The 19,815-nt window shown below is 45.0% G+C and overlaps 1 protein-coding gene across 5 annotated transcripts in view; it reads right to left on the bottom strand.

Annotated features, from left to right (window-relative positions):
* MAP2K4 (mitogen-activated protein kinase kinase 4) overlaps positions 1 to 19,815 on the bottom strand; it is a 133,522-nt gene that overhangs the window by 71,490 nt on the left and 42,217 nt on the right. For all 5 annotated transcript variants that reach the window (XM_019501856.1, XM_019501826.1, XM_019501836.1 and 2 more), the window contains one exon: positions 8,902 to 9,021. In XM_019501856.1, coding sequence (XP_019357401.1) covers positions 8,902 to 9,021 — 120 coding nt within the window. The remainder of the gene's footprint in view (positions 1 to 8,901; positions 9,022 to 19,815) is intronic.

The following is a 19,815-nucleotide window of genomic DNA, read 5'->3' as shown; positions in this document are numbered from 1 at the left end:
GAGTCCGGCTTCTATCACAGCAGGGAAGTCCCGGTCCCTGAACAAGAAAACGGAGGTGAAGAATTGGTTAAAGAGGTCCGCTTTCTCCTCTGACGCAACCACCAGATTGCCCAGCGTATCCTGCAGGGGTCCCACATTACCCGGCGCCTTCTCCATCCTCCCAATATATTTGAAAAAGGACTTCCTGCCATCCAGAGGGAGCCGCACCTGCATTGCACCTCCCCACCCCTGTGTGCCAAGCGGAAGCAGGGCATAGCCCCCACAGCTCCCCCTGCCAGGGCAGAGGCAGGCACAGCTGGAGAAGCCCCCATTGCTGCCCTGCCCAGCCCCCTCCCAGCCTCTGGCACGTTAAGAATTCCCACACTCACCGGCTCTGGCAGCGGTGATCAGGGGCCTCTGAGGGCTCGTGGCAGAGCCCCCCCCACAGCACGGGGCAGTGAGGGGAAGCAGGGGTTGCCCCCACCTGATGCTTGGCACCCGCATGACAGCTGCCCCATGGCACGGGTGCGGCATGGCTTGGCAGGGTGCCGCATGCTATCTGGGAGCTCTGGCGGCTCCACATGTCAGCCAGAGCCTGGCAGCGCTCAGCCCAAATGGCCCCAGGTCCTAGGCGGCGTGCAGTGCCCTGCTGAGCCACGCTGTACCCATGCCATGGGGCAACTGCCATGGGGGTGCCAGGCAGCTGGGGGAGGGGGGCATCCATCAGGGGCAGGGCTGGGTGGGGTGGGGGAGATCAGAGAGCAGGGGCTGTGCAGGCAGGCTCTGCCACCTGGCCCCAGAGCCCCCACAGCCCCTGCTACTGCCAGTGAGTGCTAGGTTTGTTTGTTTGTTTTTTGATTCCCGGACAGCTGGGGCCGGGTGGGGGGACCATCAGGGGTGAGGCCAGGAGGAAGGAGTGATCAGGGAGTGGGGGCTCTACCACGAGTGCCCAGAGGCCCAATCACCACTGCTGCAGCCGGGACTAGGCTGGGACTGGGTGGGGGATGGGGCTGGGGAGAGCAGCCATGGGGGGTTTTCTTCCAGCTCTCCCCACCTGGGGAGAGGCGGGCACAGCTGGAGGAGACCCGGGAGAACCTGCTGCCGCCTGGCTGTGCCTGCTTCTGTCCAGCCGATCCAAATCACTGAATGTCTCTGAATCAGCACTGAATCTTCTGAAGCTGATTTGGCTGAATCAATTCAGGACAGTGATCCTAATCTCCGAATTGAATCACTGTCTTCCACATCAGCCAACTCTGAATTCAATACTTCCCTATTCGCACAGGCCTATGCCTTACAATAATCTTAAGTGCATAGTATAATGGCAATGGTAGCCTTAAGGGTCAAGAGAGCACAACCATAACAATCTCTTTAAAGATGGGGTCTGGGTCCACAACAGCCTGAATGAGTGAGCCACACAAGCTTGCTTCATCTTTAAGCCTCCTGGAGGATGATACAGCCCGGCCTTGTGAAATGGCAGAGTGCAGCTGAGTTCAGTTTCGTATTTGTGTAACTGGAAATTTGAATCAAAATATCATGCTGATTATTGAAGATTTAGAAGTGGCAGGCACACAAAAATAGCAAGACAGTGCCTTAGCCAGAGACCTGTATACAAATCAATTGGTAAGTTGCTTAGATAACTTTCTGAATTACAGTCATGCTTAGGAACCGTCTACTGAAATGGAGGCCCTATTGTGCTCAGAGCTTGTAACACCTGAATGATAAAGATGTAAAGGTTCACTTGCCCATACATTTTAAATAGATGAGACAGAACACAGGAAAAAGAGGCATTGTTCTCCTAATTTTACAGATGAACTACTGAGGCCCAGGAAATTAATTAACTTGACCAAAGTCACACAGGGAGACTTTACAAAACCAGTAACTGAACCTACCTTTATTTTTTTTCACTTAAAATAAATACCTTAACCAGTAACTACCCTTTTGCCTGGAGAGCTTTGTGATACTGCCCCTTATACTTGTCCATAGACTACCTGTATTGTTAGATATCTTGCAAGATATTAACTTGCTTGTCATCCCCTGCAGGCATACAGGGATGAGCTAAAGTGGTGAATGAACACAATCAAGCCTCTTTCCCTACTGTGTCAATCTAAGCCAACAATAGTCAGAAACAATCTGCACTAGCAAAAGGGCTATGGCAGACTGCGTTTCTTCTGGAGACGGGGCAGCAGTGACCAGGTAGTGGCAGAAAACAGGGTAGATATGCCTTGTATAACTAAACAAGATATAGAGAGAGCATAAACTTTCATGAACTCAAGCTTACTTCATGAGATACTGTGAAAGGACAAGCATACAACAGCGTATAAAGTAGAGTGAGTAATCTGAATACAAAAAGTAGGAAGGGAGGAGGAAGGGGAAGTGGAAAAGGAGAGTAGCAAAAAACAAAAGAACCCATAGGAATGAAGGGATAACAAAAGCTTATCCCAGTAATAAGATAATGATTTGCAGTCCCTGTTTAAACCATACTTAACACAGTCCAGTCTACGGATGATTTCTTGTTTTGCCACTTTCTGTTCAAACTGTTTTTTAAAATTTTGCTGTCTGAGAACACCAGTCCTGAGGTTGGCGATGGAGTTTTCCAGGGAGGTTAAAGTGTTCTACCACAGGCCTTTGTTTCTTTCTGCAGCTGATGTCAGATCAGTGTTCATTCATTCTTACACAAAGAGATCACCCCATCTGTCTGAAGCAGACAGCAGAGGGGCACTGTAAACCAGTGATGGCACACATAGCCTGACCATAAGGAAATCTGGGACATCTAGAACACTGCTTCCCTCCTGCCCCCACTGACCCAAGTTAGTGGCACTGTTGCAGACAGAGGTGCCTGCCTAGCTACCTATCTGACATGCCATGCTGCTCTGCCTCCTCACCGGACTGAACCCTGTACCCCTGCATTTTAACTCTCACCAGCTGGCTGAGACCGGCCTCTGAAATCTGGGACCGTCCTGGCTAAACCAGGATGTATGGTCACCCCTAGGCACATATGACACTGGCAGAATTGCAGGTGAATGAATTTAGGATGTTATACTCCTTGTTATCTGGTCCAGTGATCATGTGGTCTGTATTGATGTGGGGACACAGCAAGCATTCAGATCCATTCCAAGGTCTGGTGCCTCAGTGAGGACAAGAGTTGGTTTGTTACTTGACAGATGCCATTTGAGGTTGGCGGCAGTGTGTAAATCAGGAAAGGTGTGTCCCTGCTGGTTACCTTGAGATGGTCATCGTTTTCTAATAGGGACTGGAGGTCATTAATGATTTCTCTACGGCGTTCAAGCTGAGGGCTGTAGGTGACAACCAAAGGGATTCTGTTGTTCTTGTCCCAGGTCTGGTACTGTAGCAGGTTGGAGTAAGGTCTAAGTCTGGCTTTGTTGATTTGAGTGGTTATGGTTTTCAGATTATACTGTAATTGTAGGATTCCTTGCTCCAGATCCTTAAAGGTGTTTATACTGGTTACTAGCATCAGAGGACATAAAACTGTAACATAGTGCTTGACTGTAGACAATAGATCTAGTCGCGTGCCTGGGATGAAAGTTGGTGGTGTGTAGGTAGCTGTTGTGGTCAGTTGGTTTCCAATACAATCTGGAGGTGATGTGGACACTGCAAAACTTCACTGTAGTGTCTAGGAAATGAATCTGCTGTGTTGAATATTCCAGAGTTAGTTTGATGACGGAGTGAAAGTTGTAAAAGTCCTAGTGATTTTTTTTTCCTGAGAGATTCCATTCCATTTGTCCATATTATGAAGATGTCATCAATGGACCTGAGGTATATCAGGGGGATTGAGAGGGCAGTTTAAGAGGAAATGGACTTCAAGGTCTATCATACATGTGTTGGTATACTGGGGGACAATGTGTGTGCCCATGGCAGTGCCATTCATTTGCAGACAGAGTCCTCAAATCTGAAACAGCTGCGTGTGAGGACAACACAGGAGACCATAATGGAAACAGAAGTTCTCTCATCAGGGATAATGTTTTTTATGGTTTATAATCCTTCCTCACGGCAGATATTTGTAACAGAGATGTGACATCCATGGTAGCCAGTACGGTGTTGAGTGGAAGCTTGTCACTGGAACCCAGTTTCTTTAAAGAAATCTGTGATGTTTTTCAAATAGCTGGCATTCAGTGACAGATCTGATTCCTACCCTCCCTTTGTGCTGATGGGCCTGTGTGATTACTGTCCAGTCTTGTTTCTCATTGCTGAATTCTATCTACTGCTTTGATAGGAAATCCCATCTCCAGTTTTCTCCTAAACTGAATATAGTGTCAGAGCTCCATACATGATGGACTATCTTCTCAGGGGTTTTTTGTGCACATTACAGGCTGGATGACAGATACAAAACCACATGCCACCCCTACTTGAAACAATGGCAACTCCTCAACTACATCATTGTAAGAGCATGTGATCTAAAAGACATCCATATCATGTCTCATGAGAGGAGCTGATGACTGCTGGACCGATCATCATTTAGTGAGATCAGTCATGTCCATCAGGGTTTCACTGAAATATTGAAAGCAACGCAAATCAGTCTGAAGACAGTACACCACTGAATGCCTTCAGACTTCTAGACACAGCAAAGCCCTCCAAATATATCTCAGTAAGAAACTCGTCAATTTCAGGATTAAAAATTATAACACTGTGTGTGTTGAGGAAAACTGGCAAGCTCTAAAAGAGACCACCCGTGAGCCTTCCATGGAATCAACTAGCTTTATCACCCAATGCCATCAAGACTGGTTTAATGAAAACAATGATGAGATTAAAGTCCTTCTCAGTCGGAAGAGAAAAGCTTTCTGCGACTAGCAAAACCACCCTGCATGTAGTCAGAAACAGGGAACTTTTCAACAGCTTAATGCTAAAGCCCAAAGGAAGATTGGAGAAATCAAAAACAAATAGTGGGAAGAGAAGGTGAAAAAAAATCCAACAATATCATGACATGTGGATCTTCTTCAGTGCAATCAAGGCTGTACAGACCAAGTTCTTGCTGTCTCACCCTACTCAGATCTAACGATGGCAGTACATTCCTCAAAGACAAAGAGTCCATCAAAAACTGCTGGAAGGAGCACTACCAAAGGCTCCTGAACTGAGAATCAATAGTAACTGATGAAACCAGTGAATCCATCCCATGGTATCCAATAAGAGAAGCACTTACCAGACCACCAACCTCGGAAGAAGTTCACCAGGCAATAAGACAAATGAAGAACAACAAAGCATTTGGCCCTGACAGCATACCAGCTGAGGTCTTCAAAGTTGGTGGGGGAACTATGGTCAACAAGTGCTAACACTATTTCTTAAAATCTGGAACACTGAGGAAATTCCAAATGACCTAAGGAATGCCAATACTGTCACCACTTTAAAACAAAAAAAGATAAATCTGATTCTGGAAACTATCGAGGTGTTGCGCTCCTCTCCATTGCTGGGAAGATCCTCAATCAGATTCTGCAGAAATGAATGTTCCCTCTTGCCGAGGAAATCCTTCCTGAGTCTCAGTGTGGCTTCAGACCATCAAGATGTGCCATGGACATGATCTTTGTGGCCTGGCAGATCCAGGAAAAATGCTAAGAACAACGCCACAGACTGTGTATGGCCTTTACTGATTTGACTAAAGCTTTTGACACTGTTCACTGTGAGGCTCTATGGAAGATCTTATCGAAGTTTGGCTTCCCAGGGAAATTTATCACCATCATAAGACCTCTTCATGACCAGATGACTGCCTCCATCCTATGCAGTGCCTCCGCTATAGAGCCCTTTTGCCATTTGAACTGGTGTCAAGCAGGGCTACGTGATCACACCTATTCTACTTTCTATCTTTCCTGTGGTCATCAAGATGCTTACCCCTGACCATCTGCCACATGGCATTGAGTACAGGAGGGCTGGGAACCTTTTCAATCTTTCCTGCTTCCATGCCAAAAGCAAAGTTACATCAGGCTCAATTGTGGAAATTCAGTACGCTGATGATTCTGCTGTCATTATACATTCTGTGAAAGACCTACAAATGGCCCTTAATTGCTTCTCTCAAACATACCAGTGCTCGGGACTGACTTTTAACATTGGAAAAATAAAGGTGCATCACCAGCCTGCTCTGGACCAATCAACTCCCCCTGGCAGAGATCCTCACTGAGGGACAGGAGCTAAAGAATGTTGAACACTTTGCATACCTGGACAAAGAAGGCCGACATTGATGAGGAGATTCAGTATAGGGCCCAATGTGCTAGCTTTGCCTTTGGAAGACTGTATCATTGTGGGTTCAACTATCACAACATCAGGACTTGAACAAGGCTCCTATTATATAAGGCTCTAGTAACCCCAACTCCTCTCTACGGGTATGAAGCTTGGGTGACCTATAGGGACCACCTGAAAAGCCTGGAACACCTTCACCAGTGCTACCTCCAGAAGATCCTTAGCATAAAATGGGAGGATCATTACACAAATGCAGGGGTTTCACTGATGCTACACTACCATCATGGAAGCATTGATTATTTAACACCAGCTGTGGTGGACAGGGCATTGTGTGTGCATGCCTGATGTACATTTACCAAAACAACTGCTATAGTCCCAACTCAGCCAAAGACAAAGGACACGTGGGGACCAAACAAAACGATTCAAGGACATCCACAAGGTGAACAGTAAGACGTGTAGCACTGATACCACAACTTGGGAAAAACTATCCTGGGACAGGGCTACATGGTGATGCCTTTTGGCAGAAAGTACATCTTAATTTGAGGAAAACAGTCTTGCCCTAGAGGCAGAAAAATGACAGAAAATAGGGCTGCGTCGATAGAGATTTTGGGGGCCAACAGCGATAGCCGATTTTTAAGGAGGCATATTGGCTGATACCAATCCAATTTCCGATACAGCTGAGTGCAGCTGGTAAGTCTGTAGTGGTGGGAGGAGGGAAGGGGCACAGTGGGGCAGGTCAAGGCCCCTGCGGTGGGGGAGGGAGTGGGGCAGAGAGTGGGGCAGGTGGGCAGGGTGGTGCAGGGCAGAACTGTGGACTGTCCAGGGGAAGTGGCTCCCTCCGCTGTGTGCACCTCGGGAGGCCATGGGAGGGGAGGGGTGCCTCCAGATTTGTGCAGAGCAGGGTGGACTGCAGCTGTGGGCTCTTCCCACAGGGGCTGGGCTGCACTCAGGGCGGGCAGCAACAGCACTGGGAGGGGGACTATGAGAGGGGGGTTGTAGCCACCCCAAATTTCGCTGTAGCCCCCCGTAGGCCCCCACTCCCAGCATTGCCACTGCCCAGTCCCAATCCCCGTCCCCATCCCCACCCCCGCCAATGCCAGGAAGAGCCCAGTTCAGCCCCTGGTCCCAGCCCGCAGCTGCAGCCAACCCTGTCTGTGCCCCCGAGCAGATCCGGGGGCACCCCCTGCATCCACCATGTCCTCTTGGGGTGCATGCAGTAGTGGGAGCTGTCGCCCTCCCTGTGCCCCCTGGATAAGCCATGGCTCCATTCCATGCCTGCCCTACCCCAGCTGGTCAGCGTCTGCCTCAGCCCTTGCCCCACTCTCTCTCTCACTGCAGGGGACATTGATCTGCTCCCCCATTCCCCTTTCCTCCCCCCTCCCCTTCCATCACAACTGACGTATCAGCTGCACACAGCTCTCCATGCTGTTGGGCTGTGCTCCTTGCTGCCTATGTGCTGTGCTGCAGCTGCGTGCATTTATCAGCCAGATGATCAGCCACATCGGGGAGATTTTTGATACAATCAATTTTCTTTATATCGGTGCCAATCCAATAATTGGACCAATGTATCAGTGCACCTCTAGCAGAAACAGAAGGAAAGCAAACAAGACTGAGAACTCCATGGTTCAGTCTTCCCTTTAACCACCACATGTGGTGTCTGCCAGAGTCTTTAACTCTTGGATCAGCCTTCTTAGCCATCAATGGAATCATCTACAACCCTTTACTTGACCTGTGAGTGATCATTCTCAACCATGATGGAGCGCAACCACTTCTGTTGCTGCTGCTGCCAGTCTGGGTTGCCCTAGCACTTGGTGATATATGAGGATGTTACAAAGAAACCCTTTTACAATTTTTGCCCTTGTCTACACTGGGAAATTATGTTTCATTTGAACATGTGTATAATTGTAAACACTTAATGTAGACAAGGACATGTGATTTTGAATATCATGTTGCCTGGTTATGCTTAACACTATGATCTCCGCTAGAGTTATCTACAACCAGCTGATATAACATTAAACCCAGCAGGCCTTCTCTACAAGTGTTAATTTATTATTAGCACTACTAATCACCACCCAATCTGTGCAAATCTCTGATTGGACCTAGTGCTATCAGAGCCTCGAGATGCAAACACCCAGAACAATGAAAGGGCCTTGTTCAGCAGTCCATAGCATGGCCATGCTGCAACATGTATGCCAGGTAGCTGTAAGAGAAACTCTACCCATTGAGGTACCACTTGCCTCCTGTTGCAAGTGTCTGCAGGGATTCTGCAACCCCATCTTGCCCCGGCAGAGGGCAGTATATGCAGGCTATAACCTTTTTAAGAGCTCATAGATATATCATATTTGACAGTTCCTGGTGTAAAAATTTGAACTTCACACAAAGTATTTCCAGAGAAAAAAAGAAAGAAAAAAAAAAGTCTGACTGCTTTACTTTAGAAACTGCTACAAATCCTAGAGGTGAGTAGAAGGAAGATAGTAGGAGGACAGGAGTGATCACAAGACAGGTCTTATAAATGAACATAACAACAAATATATGCATGCACACAAACATACACACATATGCATGCGTACATATGAGCAATTACACATCAGAGTTTCTTCCCTTTAATTATAACTGAAGACACAGAAAACCTGCAGTAAATTAACTCCCTCTTACTATAAATTAGATATTGCCATGAAATATTTTTTCCTGTGTTAAGTAAACCCTCTAATACAAATGAAACAAGGTCTAAGTTCCCACCTCTCTGAAGAGTGCGCCATAAAATTGAACAATATATGGGCAGTCACTGCTTCGCATCACTACATCCAGGTCCATCAGAAGCTGTTTCTGCTCTTTTTCATCCACCGTTGACCGAATTCTCTGAAAAAGTAAAAGTGGCAGAGGTTTTATTGCTAATCCACCGAGACTGTATCATCATAATTCAGTTCTGCAGAACCCTGTCAGTGCTCCAGACACTATGCTAGACCCAGATTCTTACAAACATGGAAACAACATACTCTAAAAAATAAAATAAAAAAATCAGACCTTGATTTCACATGACACTAGTAAAGAAAAAGTACTAAATACATTTAGTTCAGATTAAGAAATCCTTGCCCAAACTTTACTTTAACAAACTTCAGCAGTATTGGTGGAGATTCAGAAAAACAGGTGAAGAAAATTAAGTAGATTTTCCTTATTCTCCTTAAAAGCTACAGCAAAATAGTATTTGGGGTTGCTTTCAGAGCTCTATATAGTGAATTAGCTCCACACTTTCCATTCATGTTAGGGATGAACACAGCTCTGAAATTTAATTGTTAAATATTATATTTACACTTTATAAGAAAGGAATTAAAAAAGAATAGCCACCAGGATGTGCCTATGTACTACAAGACTTAGAAACAGTCAGTACTTTATACCACAAAGCAAAAATCAAAGCCCTAACTTCATGCCTTGCCTGACAGAAATCTGTCTAGTTAGATATCTGCCAGGTTGAATTTTAAACATTACAACCTTCCAAAACTGTCTTTCAGAATATATTTCTCATGGTTGGTCTTTACCTGAAGATAACATTTTGTTTTTTCAAAGTTTCAGCAAAAATAGCTCAGCTGCTTTGCAGCATGAGAATGGAGGGAGAGACACCTCCCATTAAAAAGAAAATTCTAACAAAATCCTGAACATTGTTTTATAAAAGCAGGAATTTAGCTGAAATGGTTGATATGAAAGATACAACTTGACATGGAAATAAGTTTCAAAGGGTATATCTACACATGCTATTAGTGTGCAGGAATAAATTACAAGCTTATTGCTCCAGAGTTTATTGACTGCTGGTGCTGAATTCACACATGCACCCAGGAGCACAGCACATTGAGCCAAGTTGGAGCAGCCTCAGCTGGCAGGGGGCCCAAGGGGTCAGCCTGCAAGTCCGGGGGCTGCACCTCCCCAGGTCAATGTTCTACAGAGGGGCTGGCTAGGGCACAAAGGTGCTTCAGTATGGGACTAGCCAGCAGGCAGCCCCTGTGCTGAAGCACCCTCATGGCCCAGCCACCCGGGGCAGTGTCTACATGCATACTGCTGCAGAATAAAAAACTCCACGGGAGGAAAGTACTTGTACTTACAAATACTACCCTGTTGTGGAGTTAATCTACTCCAGCCTACTAGGGGCACACAGGTAGATGTGCAATGTTTACCGTGCAGCTAATTAGTCAACTAAACAGTGAACAGCTCATGTAGACATGCCTAGAGGGGAGCAATGTACTTCTCACATCCTAAATGAAACTGGTTTGGCAAATTAAAGAATTTTTTAAACAACAAACTGAGCTTCACTGTAGATATTATATTACTGTGATTATTAAACGGACAATACAATAAAATACCAGTAGTTTTTCCTATAAGCTTACAGACATATTTAGCATCTTGCAGTAACTAAAATTATTTCCCCGAATTGCATGAAGGAAAAGCTGTGCTGATGACTACAAGAAAATATAAAGTATATTGGTGCTAGAAAATTATCAAAACAAGAATGTGTCACAAACTAATGGCAAAATGGCTGGCTATGCTGGCTATATGAATGTCTGTGAAAAAGTGGGAAATGACAGTGGGGAACAGTGATGGCAGCATTATTGAGTGCACCCACTGTTTACAAAGTCCTGTGGTCCAGTAAATGATCATTACACGCAAAATGGTTTAATGCTGAAATTACCATTACTTTTTGAAACACCCTTGTACATTATAAAGAAGAGAGTTTATAATGTAAAGAGTTAAAATCAGAAATTTCAGGACCCATTTTGCCATTGGAAATTGGATAATAATACAGAAGCGGGGGGGAAAAAGTGTTCCAAGATGCCATATATGTATGTATTAGGTTGTGGAAAAACCTGTGTCATGTTAGTGCCTAATCTTGCTGATACTACTTAGCATAGTACTCACAGGCATATATACACATGGAATTAATGCACAATAATTAACCCCGGAGCTTACTGCTCTGGACTTTTTTGCTGCTGGGTGTCCTGTTTGAATGTGCACCCTGGAACAAAAAACTCCAGAGCATGTTGCTCCAGAGTTTATTCATGCGCAACTTGTAGAGACTGGTCAGAGCAGCCTGGGATGGGCAAAGGACCTGAGGCAGGGGGTGGTCAGCCTGCCAGACCAGGACTACTCTGATCAGACTCTATATGCTGCAGAGCCACTGGCTTAGGCACAAGGGTGCTTCAGTATGGGGGCTGCCTGTTGGCTAGACCTGCACTGAAGCACCCTATGCCCCAACCAGCTGGAACAGCTTCTACATGCATGCTGCTGCACACAAAGTCAATCCCAGGAGGGTGCTGTGCCCAGAGCAAAGCAGCCTGTGTAAGGCCCCCCTCCCTGTCCCACAGCACACTTACACCAGGGAGTGAAAGCCCCGGCACACTGGACACAGCGGGACGGGTGGCAGCTGGAACAGACAAAGAGCCGCCCAACCCACCAGGTGGGTAAGCTAAACTACACCTGTGGTTTCTCTGCCCGGCTCTGCAGGGCCCCTCAAAGCATGGGGCACTGAGCGGTTGCCCCGATTTGCCCCCTCCACCAAGGGGCAGCCCTGGCTGCACATGAAAAAACTCTGCAGCAGGGTAGTACTTGTATTTTAAGCATATGTAGACACCAAGACATTTACTGCACAGTTAATTAGTCAACTGAGCAGTAAACATCTCGTGTAGATGAGTCCAGTGCTATATAGAAAACTGCCATTAGCAGTGACACCATTTGTGTGACAAAATAGTATGCCAAGTATTAAGAGTATGCTTTCAGGATTGGGCCCTTCTCTTGTATTATTTGAAAAACCACATATGATCACATACTTGAATATTATTTCTGAATGATATATACACACAAGGGAACAGGTGCATCTGCATGGTTGTTCTTACCTTTGACATTTCCTGATATTTTGAGTGCTTCACCATTCACTCTTAAATGTTCTAGTAATTTACATTTTAGCCTAGAACAATAATCATTGCACTTATATAGAATGTTTCCTTCCCAAAAGATCCTACAGTAATCTGCAAATCTTACAAGCTACTTGCACAGCACAGACAGAAAACACATCACCCACCTCTCCAATGCAACTGATTGGGTAGAAGACAATCAATGCAGGCAGAAAAAATGGGTGGCTCATAGGCTCAGTAATAAGGCTACAGAGCTTTTCCCCTCTAGGTCACTGGTTCAAAGCTATCTGATGGTAGTTTGGTGTATGTGAAAGTAGTTCTGGGTGCTTGTTCAGTTCTTGTCAAGTGTGCACACAAAAAAAGCACTGATAATATCTTAATTGCTTTTGGCCTGTCTCTCCAGAGATGCCATGGTTGGAGACAGTGTAATGTTTCTCTCCAGGCAAGGATGAAGTACACTGACAGGTGATGGAGCTTTGAAGGCATTTGTAACACCTCTGCTCTGACTTCTAGCTCCGGTGTGAAAAATGATATTGGTGTGTAAGCATATCAATGCAACAGCCGTTGGGAATACCAAGTGTGTACCAAGCTCTGCATGGGCAACTTCACAATTCAATGAACTATTTGTGAAAAAGTGTCATGCCTTTGGTCTGTGTCTACCTGGAATACTTCCCAAAACAGATCAACAGTAGCAATTCTGAAATGAGCTTTTCTCCAGCCTGCAACCTTGCCATTGGCCTTACCTCCTAAGCCTCCTTTTCTGCCCATATCTCCTTTCCAGAGCACTCCCTCCACTCCACATTTGGTGAAACCCTCATCCATCACTTCTTCATTCACTTTCAGTACTAGAATGGTCTGCTCTGTGGCTCCATTTATATTCCTTACTCCAGTATACACAGACTGCTGCTGCATGTCCTTCCCCTCATGGAACAATCTGTAGCTGCATCATCCTGTTATCAAGCAAAATTCTTGAATTCTATTAATTTCTGGATCCTAATACAAACATCTCTTCATGTTTTTATGACCTCTCGTGGATTCTCTTTAGATTTCTCTCTCTCTTGCCTGCAGTAAACGAGATCTGCCTGGCCAATTTCCTGCTGAGCCAAGCCAAGATGGTGACCCTGAAAAGCCACAGAAACCTGCTAGTAGGGGCCGGATCCAGTGATGCCCTCCAACCCTGCTGCTTCTTGGTCTGGATGTGGATTGCATACAAGTTTAGGCACCTCACCTTACAACAGAATGTGGACCAGTTTGTGTCATGCTAAACCATTAAGGGAGCACTGCAAAGTGGGAGATGGACAATTAGTCCAAAATGTGTAACCCCATGAAGAAGGGGTTTCAATTTCTGGTGATATGAGTGCTTCCATTACCAAACAAGTGTTTCATGTTCAACCCTGGGAGGCTACGCATTTCTGCACTTTCACTTTTTTGCTTTTAATATTTTTATAGTAAAATTTTAGAAGTCAAAAGTGTGTGTCTCTCTTGCACAAATGCACACACATGCATGTGTACACAGTCTGGTACTAGCCATCTCATCTCTCTGCACAATTTCCTCACTGCTACTGCAATAATCTCCTTGCACCTCCTGTCATGCCTGTTTCTGTGCCTTGTGCTTCAGGCTTCAGCCAAAAGCACTTAAGGATACATTTTGTAAAACAAGATACTATTACAACAATAAACTGAAATGAAAATTGAGACTAAGAGCAAATCACTTTTCCAAATACAATTTCACCAGGGAGGGAGGAAAGGACAGAGTGTAGGGTACAGGTTTCTGTTATATTAACAAATTCCTTCAAGCAGACAGAAGAGGTACAAGAACATGTTGGAAGCCAGCATGGAATTCTCAACTAATGCAACCTCAAGGTGTTGAAAGAAAGACATGATGTGGTCCTGTACAAGATTGCTAGAGGCTGAGGATACATGATCCCAAGACTGGAAAAAAAGAGAATCTACATTTTGCACAGCTGCTAATTTATAGAGGAGCATGGCCAGAAAAAGAGGGCTTTATTTAGAGTATGTTACTCTGCCATATCCCAGTGACCCTACTTAATTCATTAGGGGGAAGTGTAACAAGGACAAGGAAACTATTGGGGCAGAGTCTTGAGTGAACAGTTTTCCTCACCCAAACAACATGTGAGGAATGAAAGGAGATGCTGCTACTTAACATTCAGTGTGCAAGTACAACATGCAGTAGCATCTAATCTGGAGAGAATTCTACCCTCCCATCACCCCTCAAATGCAAGAAGTGGAGTGGACAGAAGTCACAAGAAAATCCTACAGCCTGAGCATGCCGTTTGGGACCTGTAACAGGAGGGGCATCCTAGGGCCACCGTGCTCTCCCCTGAACATCCCTTATCATATTCAGTTCGTCTTGAAAGCACCCTCTATTCTCACCCGCCACATCTTTGATGTCACGTATATATAATAGGGAGGCTGCCTCTTCATCTCCCTGGACACAGTTTTCCTCCTGTACACTGGCCCCGCTTCTGTAATGGGTGTTTCTATGCACCACAGCCTTATGGGCTATGTGTGGCTCCAACCACCCCTTTACCATGTCCCAAGCCTTGTACCGGACGTTGTTCAGTCTTACACTCTCTCTGACACTCGGGCTCAGCACACTCCCAATGCTCCCCTCTCTGGGGCTTCCCAAGTGCAGCCCCCTCTTCTCTGGGGCTGGGGTCCCCACTGTACCATGAGTCCCCTATGAGGCCTCCTCCATCCCGTTATAGCCTCACCCAAACCACCGGTTAAAACAGCAAACAAAATGCAAGCCCCTGGGCTATAACAGAAACTCTAGCTGCCCAGCTATAACATTACTTGAGCCACCCCCAAGGGTGCTCCATCCCTCACCCGTACCAAGCTGCTCGTGCATTCAGGCCTCTTCTCTTTCCTCACTCCGGCAGAACTCCTTCCTCCTTGGCTGCCAGCAGGGAACTGGCTCCTGGCCTCTGGCCTGTGATTTATATAGGAGCTAGGGCCTGCCCCTTCCGGTCAACTGACCAGGCAGGTGTGGGTCACTAGCTTCCTCTGGTTACCCTAGCAACTTGCACCTGGGTGGTTATCTCCAAGTAGCAGGCACCTTAGTGCCCTGCTACAGGACCATAATGACATAAAAAATCCAGTTCAATGCAAAGTCCCAGCACGTACAGCATATTCTCTTGCACTTTTGGCACTTGGCCAGTATGTCCAGTGGTATGGGGGGAAAAAATCAGTAAATTTAAGGAAAGTTTTATTTTAACACTTTCCTGCTTGCCTCAAACTTCATCTGAATCAGTCACTTTGCAGAGAACTTCTGACAGTACTTCCAGCGGCACACTGCCGCAGACAAACTCAGGACAATAACCACTTAGAGCAGGAGTCCCCAGAATATTCCAATGCAGTATCAACAGAGCTCAGCTACCTCATGTGGCATAGATAGGTCTCAGCACTAAAGAGGTAATAACTGAGAAGCAGAAGTCAAGAAAGAAGGAACTTCACCCAGTCTTAACATGCAAATAAAAATACTTAACTGTGCTGAATAGCAAACAATAAATAGAGCTGCATTTTCCAATTAATCGAAAGCAAACACACTACAGGCTTCCCTTGATTTATGCAGGTTGTTTATATGACAACTCACTCTTATGCGATGAGCCTATTTAGACCCATAATTCGTTATATGCAAGGTAAATTCGCTCTTATGCAAGAAGCAGAGGTGAGTGGAGACAGGCGGAGGCCAGGCATGGGGGGCAGGTGGAGCACAGTGCAGCCCAGCGACTGCAGGCAGCTGGCACCAGCCACTCCCGGGGCCGCTGCAACCAGGGCTGAGCTGAGTGCCACTCTGTTCCCTCTGCTTTGCTCTGCTGTCTTGTGCTACCCTGGGAACTTCACCCCTTCCCTAGTCCCAGCCTCACTCCCTCCGTCCCTCACCACTATGGGAACCTATCCCTATTTGTTACATTTTAAAGTGGGTTTGCTTTACATCATTTAGAGGAAAGATCAAGATATTTCCTCTAAATGTGGAATTTAATACAATATTGGTGACATTTTGGGTAAGGTCTCACTTAAGAGAAGGAAAACTTACTGATGGATAAGTAAATACGATGTTCAGCAAATCAAATATTTGGGAGGCACTCAACATAGAAACCAGATTCTACAAATGGGAAGAAAACTTAAAGCACCTGTTTATAAGTTGGAGAACAGCATAAATAGACTGAAGACCAGGTAGTTATTACACAAAACTGCATGAATGGCACATTTTGCTGCTCTGCACAGGAAATGGCTACATGCCTGAGTGAGCATTTACTGAAGGAGAGTAATCTTTTATGAACAATTTGTAGGCCTGAGAAGCTACTGAATTAGTCCATTTGAAAAACGTAGATGTTGATGCCTCGTACCCCTTCTTAGATTTCTCAAACAATCCAGAAACAGTCTTGGATCTTCTTCAAGAATTAATCTGTATAAACACATACTAGATGGCCTGACCTCATCTGAAGTATACACGATTCTCCTAGTTGGGAAAGGACACACAAGGAAAGAAAATAAACAGAACGATGCAAGTGATCAGTAGTGAAGGACAGACAATTCTAGTGGGACCTGAGAATCAACTTATCCAGGAAAAAACTACACTTTAAAGAGGTCCTCCAACTTCTAACAGGGATTTTTTGGGGGGAGTTGTTTTATTTTGTTTACCAAAGAAGTTTTGGAGATTTCTTGAAGTATATCTCATTCTTCCAGTTTCTTGACAGGGTCTCTTGACCCTGATGAAGAACTACCAAAAGAACTATCAAATATGATGCTGTCAAAAGCAACTAAAAAGGAAACTGTACCAAGCCTCTTAACACCAGGGCTTAAAGCTAAAAAGAATCCCAGTACATCTCTTGCTGGGATAGCATTTCTTTTCCTTTCAGGACTGCCATGAATATCAGTTACTCTGAATCTTAAGGAAAGCTCAAACCTGTAGATATTTTTTGAGCAGAAAAGCCATGAGGTCTCCTGAAAAGTTATGCTCCAGAAGGTAAAATCTCTGGATCTCCAGGGCTGGGAAGTTTAAGGATTCTGGCATAATAGATTCTCTTACTCCAGAAAGTTCAAGGATGCTGAACTGACAGGTTTAAGAATCCAAGAGAATATGCATTCCTGACCCCTCACTTCTATTAACTGCTTAAAGACCCAAAGATATAGTTTTCATTCACATGTTTCAAATTGGCACCTGCTTAGTCTGTTGACCTGTAGATTGTTTGTTAGCTCAAATATAGGTTATTTTAAGTATTATATGCCATATGTTGTGAGCAACTCAAAGCAGACAGGCCTTAATAAGGGTTTGATAAAAATCCTTATTATTGTAGTGTTTATTTACAACACACAACTTCCTGTTCCAGTTTCATTCAGTAATTTTAATCTGTGCTTCTTTATTTCAGTACAGGAGTATAGGTATTTCACAGAGGCTCTTCTCTTGATTTCACACTAATAGCAACCAATCCAAAATGAAACGTAAGGGTACAGAGAACAATTTTCTTATCTGCATGTACAGTCGAAGAACTTACTCCATCAAGCTGCCTGAGACAACCATTTAAGTTGAATTAAATGAGACCTATCTTAGCTCCTTCAGTGTTACAGAAGATCAACTGGTTCCCAACTTTGGCAAGTCCAGTGACTGACTGGATGTTTTGTGACATACAGCAACTGTAAGTACTATGGAAAAGCTACTACATCCAGTCAGTGTCACATAATGTAAATGGAGACCCTGGAGGGCAAGGACTTGAAGTGGTCTTAGAATAAATACAAATTTTAAGTTCTTTGGACTAGAATCAAGAGAATCCCATATAGACAGACCAGATCCTAAGGCATCCTTCTAAAAATGGCTGACGAAACCTCTAAGGAAGATCTAAGGAACTTGAACAGTCAGAAAGATCAGAATTCAAAGACACCTCTTGTAGGGCTGGTCTATCAACAAGTCACCTAAGAACTTCTGATCATAGACTGGCTATAAGAAATCCCACGGGCTTATGAAAAACAAGGAACAAAAGACAAAGTCAAAAGGCACTGCCTCCAATTATAAATGCAGCAAAGTGCAAGTAGCACTGATGACACAGACAAATGAACATATAAGGATGGATTTCTTTTTAGGAAAACAAGAAGTTGAATTCTGCCAGAAAGGCCTAGAACCCATACACAAATGGGTGTTAAGCCCCACCACTCATCTTGGGCAGAGCCAGTATTGTACAAGATTTATTTTGTTCCCTTTCTAGCAGGTCTACCACAACAGATAAATATCCAGGAAGAGATTTTTGTTTCTAGTTAAATAAGATTTGCAGTGTTGTCTTTTAGTGTTTACTGATTGAAAGGAGGGAGAGAAACCTAAATCTCTCTGATCAATCTGGAAAACCATTTGCTGGTAGTGTATTTTCTTTTTATTTGTTTTGGAAAGCCTGCAAGCTTTGGAAGAAAGTTCTGCTTTAAGGGGGGAAATCTAGAGGACCCACATATGTGCCTTTTTCATTTGACTTTTTTTTCTCTTTCCCTTTTTCCTCTCCACCCTCTTTTTGTTTTGGTCACCATACACTAACATGTCATGGTGGTCTCCATGCACTTAAATCACTGGCACCCCCTGGTAGCACACCATGGAACCTACCAAGCTATTTAGCTTCACAGTGGCACAAATAACTGCTTCCATGGCAGCTTCTTTCCTGCTGCCCTGATCTTTAACCTACTCTTGAAGAAAGAAAGGGATGATACAGAACAAGGAGAAGAAAAGGATCACAGTTGGGCATCACATACATACGTGCCTGAAGATTAAGAGAGGAGAGGCCTAGGTGAACTTTTCTATCTTTGCACAGAGGCAAGACACTGGGAGTTCAAGGTGAGACAGTACCCTGAACAGTTCCATCAGCTAGCAGTACAGTGTAGGCTAGAGAGGGGGAGTGGGAGAGAGGGAGAGAAAGGAATCTTGGAAGGTGAAGAGGGTAAATATAATCAAAACAGATCACTGAGCACCCACAGGTGAGACTGGGGTGGAGGTGGGCCAAAGGAATTATAACCCAGTCTGTGCAAAGAACCACAGAAATCAGAGAAAAGGGCTACATCTAGTACATCTTTTCAGCAGCTAGTTCAGGATCAGCTTGTCCTTAAAACACCCCAAGGGACTATGCCAGCCAGACTACCAGCCCCATATTGGGGTAAAACTTTCAGTCTGAGAAATCACAGACATTATTCCACCCACGTTTTTCTTTGCTTAATTTAATCCTTTTTATATCCCCTTGGACCCTATCTCCCTGCTGTTCCTCCCCTTCCAATACATATAAACAGACTCCCTGACTCCTAAAAACTCACCCAAGAAAATAGTACTTCTGGTTAAACTCTGCATGCCCAAGGGGAAAGGTATGCCAGGAGGACAGCAGGGGGTAGCAGCTGACAGCCAAGACCTGCAGGACAGCAGCCAAGACCCACACAGGGAACAATTTTTCCTTTTATATATTAGGTTTCAATCACTAAAAACACCACAGAAAACTTTCTTCTAAAAAGTTGGACCCAGTCCATCCTCCACATGCAGGGAATGTCAGCATAATGCCTCACTGCCAGGCTGGTGGCAGAGGATTATGGTACATATCCTCCAGCTAAGCTCAAAGACAAAGAGTAGCTTGCAGAACACTACAGTTGCTTCTTCCATCTCCTATTCATTGGGCTTGCTGAGGCTGGGAGTGTTGGAGTACCAGCAAGCCCTGTCCAGGCACTGTTCCACTATGTCCCTTCAAATAACTCGGAATGGCCCGACTAGCCA

The sequence above is a fragment of the Gavialis gangeticus genome, unplaced genomic scaffold (genome assembly GCF_001723915.1).
Source record: "Gavialis gangeticus isolate Ggan-Ray unplaced genomic scaffold, GavGan_comp1, whole genome shotgun sequence".
NCBI classification, from domain to species: Eukaryota; Metazoa; Chordata; order Crocodylia; family Gavialidae; genus Gavialis; species Gavialis gangeticus.
The sequence above is the reverse complement of the archived record's forward strand: the minus strand, read 5'-3'. Positions and strand labels throughout refer to the sequence as shown.